The sequence below is a fragment of the Hypanus sabinus genome, chromosome 3, assembly GCF_030144855.1.
Source record: "Hypanus sabinus isolate sHypSab1 chromosome 3, sHypSab1.hap1, whole genome shotgun sequence".
NCBI lineage: Eukaryota > Metazoa > Chordata > Chondrichthyes > Myliobatiformes > Dasyatidae > Hypanus > Hypanus sabinus.
Window position 1 is genome coordinate 105,907,384 of NC_082708.1, and position 4,700 is coordinate 105,912,083.

General features: G+C 40.5%; 1 protein-coding gene across 1 annotated transcript; it reads right to left on the reverse strand.

The window, feature by feature from the left end:
* Positions 1-840: 840 nt before the first annotated feature.
* On the reverse strand, positions 841-4,449 carry pitx2 (paired-like homeodomain 2). Its single transcript, XM_059963355.1, has 3 exons — positions 4,015-4,449; positions 3,167-3,372; positions 841-1,404 (listed from the first exon to the last, which is right to left on the reverse strand). Exons 1-3 carry the CDS (start codon positions 4,196-4,198, stop codon positions 841-843), a joined length of 954 nt encoding a protein of 317 aa, XP_059819338.1. The 5' UTR covers positions 4,199-4,449.
* Positions 4,450-4,700: the final 251 nt, after the last annotated feature.

Below are 4,700 nucleotides of genomic sequence, written 5' to 3' on the forward strand. Positions count from 1 at the left end.
GTGGGATTTTCTTATTAGAAATCCCGGGTGGGTGGAAACGCTTTTTGTTGTTATGTTCCGTATTTTCCACTTTCGGAGGTTATATTTACTGAGCATTTCAATACAAAAACGATCCAATTAGACAAAATGTTTTTACTGTATATTTTTCGTCCCAGGAACGCACAACGCTTCGCTTTTTTTCCGAATTGGAGAAGAAACATGTAATGCCGTAGCCAATTGTATACACAGGATAGGTTGTACATGGTTTTGTTTTCTTCCCGGAACATCACTGAATCTTACAACCGGAGGTACTAGCTTTAAAACTGATATCCACACAGACTTTAATAATAATAATAATTAGTAATAATAGACAGTGTTGGAAACATACAAGTGTTGCACGTAAGTATATACATTCCCTTTTGCTTTTAAGCAGAAATAATCCTTCAAGCTTCCACGTGACATGCTTTATTGTTATGTAACTTCAAAAACACTGGCGTGATATTACTGTCAATTGCTTTTATAAAATTAATTTGACATTTCGATATATACACATTCGTTCCGCCAAACATTTCTTTTATTATCACAACGCCGAACTTAAAAATAACAAGCTTATATGGTATTAATAAAGGCGATATCCAGTCAACTAATCAAGAGTACTTCTTTTAATGGTCAAACGTCCATCTGATGAAAAATATTTTCAAACGGGGAGTCAAGGGGCGAAATAACTCTTGCGCCTTGATCTTAAGTTAGAAAGCCGGCTCTGTGGGGGGTTTAGCTACTCAGGTTCAGTGGTTGTCTTAGTGCCCATTATATTTAAATCATTTCTTGGAGTTCAGCAGTCTGAGAAGGTTCATTTTTGTCTCACACAGGCCTGTCTACAGCATATTGGCAGGCGCTCAAATTAGATGCTGGGTTCTGAACACTGGCGTATCCAAAACTTGAATGTTGCTTGGCTTTGAGTCTGAGGCTGGCCAAGCTTGAATTGCAAGTGTCTCTGTAGACGTATGGTGGGGTCGGCGGAGCGTAGGGGCAGGTCGCCGCTGGTACGGCGGAGTTTAGAGAAGGGTTGCTTAAGTTGTTCAAGTTATTGAGACTGTTCAGCCCAGAGCCTGGTACCCCGGTCACTGCAGAGGGCACCATGCTGGATGACATGCTCATAGATGAAATGGAATTGGGGGAGGAGAACATAGTCTGAGAGGACAAAGGATTCACGTTCATAGAATTAAAGAAAGGGAAGCTTTTTGTGGAAAGCGACGCCGATGTCAAGCCCTTGGCGGCCCAGTTGTTGTAGGAGTAGCCGGGGTACATATCATCATAAGGCTGCATCAGACCATTGAACTGAGGTCCAAAGCCACTTTTACAAAGCTCCGCTTGCTGGTTGCGCTCGCGTTTCCTCCACTTGGCTCTGCGGTTTTTAAACCAGACCTAAACGAGGGGGGAGGGGGTGGGAAGAACAACAAAGTCCTGTTTTCAGAAACACGCTACGGTACGAAAACAAAAGATTCGTCAACACACATCTAAATGCTGCAAGGATTTCATTAGAACAGATTAAAATACAAATGGAACGGCCCAATCATAATTCTGTCCCATCTTGTCCTTGGGGATCAAATAAATCAGTCAGATGGATTCGTGATGTTTTTTATTCGCGGGGGAAATCACATACTTTGGTGTTATGGATAAGGAAAGAGATAATTGGTCAGTTTTATTATAAATTCACCGCAGTACTAACCCAAATAAGGAAGATAAAGTATGCAAAATCATAAACCTACTGGCAATGCTAATGGACTTAATGCGTCGAAGACCGGACTAAGCAAATGAGACCAACGACTTGTTTATGATATTCAACAGAATCTTTGGGCATCAACGTATATGCGTCAAATATTTAATTACGAATCATCCTGATAACCAAGAGATTTACTAAGAAATCCCAACAGGTGTACAACTGCCAACAGCTAGAATCGTGAAAAAGGGTTGAAAAATAGCTACAAAGCCACATTTGGGGGGAAATTATTTCGTGCACTTTATGCCTGACGTTGCTTCTTTCTGTGTGATATGCATCACGTTGAAAAGGTGTGCAGGTAAATCAAACTGAATAACCCGCAGTTGAATCTTAACATACAGCCAATAACACAGATGTGTTTACACAGACGTTTGAACTCCGTGGCTGCGCCAGTTATTAGGTGTGAACGTTGTGATTCAATGTCATGCTCGCATTATTTGTCATCGAGAAGGTTTAGTAAATTAATAATTCAGACAGGATGGGCAATAGTATAAAAGCAAAAAAAAAGAGTTCAATTTCCATTTGCTATGTGTTGAAAGACGCTTTACTACAAGACGAATGGAAAACAAATTACTGTTTAATGGAATGTCATTCAAATTGTAAATAAGAAAATTTGAAAGGAAGAGGTGTTCCTTTCGGCGTTCAAGATGTCATTTACAAGAGTAATACCAAGATGCTGTATTGTAATCAGATATCTAACAATATGTTGCCACTTTCGCAGCTTAATGTACAAAAAATGCAGATTTCACTTAAATGAGGATTTTTCACATGAATGCATGCATTTTAATAGTTTCTGAGAAGATGCCAACGAGCAGCTGTCACATACTTTCAAACTATCCATCTAAATAAATTGACAGTTAATGGAGGCGTTGTGAAACCTCATGACCCATGTCAACCTTATTGAACATCCTCTTCATGTCCCTTGGTTCTCCGAATCCACATTCAGCAGAAGGAGACGTCTCCCTCTCAAGACGCAGCGACATTTGTGTATTGGGATGTGAACTCAGACAAATATCACAATGGCCTGTTACACAGCATTGTTTACACAACTGGTGTTCTACATTGGCAACCTAATGTTAAACTGTATTTAGCAAATCGCAGTGTGAAAGCAGCGCTTACACTACTTCAAATTAGGAGGAACGTAACTTTGGAATTTTCCTCTGCGAGATGCTCGTTTCGCTCAACAAGGGATGTCATCACGAAATGGCACCAACAAGTGAGCGTAACAAGTCAATCTCGTTTAATGCCCAAAAAATCCGGTGTGTTTTAAAAACCTAACATTCGTTAATGGTTATGTTCCGAAATAATTCAATCGACTTCAAAAATTTACTGATAGCATGGAAATATTAGTATTTTCTTGTTTGTGGTTATGCGAATTTAAAGAGAAAGAATAGAATGTTAACGTACCCGAACTCTAGCTTCAGTTAAATTGGTCCAAACTGCAATCTCTTCCCTCGTGGACATATCTGGGTATCGATTTCTTTGAAAAGTTGCCTCCAGTTCTTGTAACTGTTGACTGGTGAAATGCGTCCTCTGGCGCCGTTGCCTTTTTTTCTTTGATGAGTCCTCTGTATTCGTGTCATCGTTTTTGCTCTGTTGAATTTTCTCTTTTTCTGGGGATAATAAGAACCATACAATGAGCAGTGAATTCTTAACCACGTCAGTTAAATGTTCGCACTAAATAATGCACAATAGATCTCAAAGCTGTTTATCATTAGCAATATTGTGCATTTACTAATAAGCAGTATCCCTCGATTAAGGGCTTTACTTTGAACAAAGACAACCTATTTGTTTGCATTTTCATAGATTTTACTTGCAAATTTAAGAGCCATATAATATTTTATGATCAAGCGACAGTGACATATGCTTCAGATAATCATTTGTCAATAAAACACAATGTTCAATTCGGTGTCTAATGTCAAACCATTTCCTCATACGAAAAAGTACAAATAGACTCCGTATAGAATGCATTAAAATATATATTATCCAATAGCCCTGCCATTATTTAATATTTGACATACGGTATTTCAGATAATATTTCAGTGCACATATCCACAAAGATACAAGTCCGAACCGGATACCATGTGTAGAATTTATTATGCAATGATAAATAATCGTTGATGCCAAAGCGCCTTGCATTTGTTTTTTTCTCTCTCTCTGAGCCGCAATAAAGTTGTGCCATAAAATAAGGAAGTGTCACAATGTCCGACGGGAGTGAGATCGATGCGGTGTCTTTTGAGTGGTAAAGGCCTTACCTCCCGTGTCAGGGCTGGAGGTGTCCGATAAAGTGTGGACCTCGAGTCTGTGCTTGGGCTCGCTTGTTCGTACGCTTTGCAAACCCGAAGCCATCGTTAAGGTTGTCTGATCCCGCACCAGTTTATTGCCGCTGCTGAAATTTCTCAGGTGGTCCAAAGTCAATGGATTTTTTGTACTGTTCATTGATAAACAAATACAAGCTGCCGGGCGACGTTTCCAAAGAGGGTTAAATTTCCTCGCAGCCCAGTTTACAATAAGGAAGTCGAACGGGGGATGAATGATCTGGGGGTGGGGTGATCCGCGAGCTGCAGTGCACAAATCTTCAGCTCTTCTTTTAAGTTCACTTTCGAGTTGCTGTCTTCATTACAGCCAGTTCAACAATAATATTTTAAAAATGTCACAGAGGAGAAGCAGTGAGGTTACAATGAATGGATTATTCCTGGCTGATACTGTGTACGTGTGCGTCCGAGTGACAGGGGTAGGTAACTGCAGATAAGGATCCTTAGGCTGCCGCCGCTCCTGCCACAAATGCACTCCCTGTTCGCCAGTGGCTTTAAGAGCGGAGCAGCCTCTGCTAACCTCACAATGATCCTCCTCCACAACGCCTCCGCCTTCTCCCTGTCACTCATGCTGATCGACAAGCGTCCGAGCCCGTGAAAAGAATGAGAAGGTAGGATTTTATGCG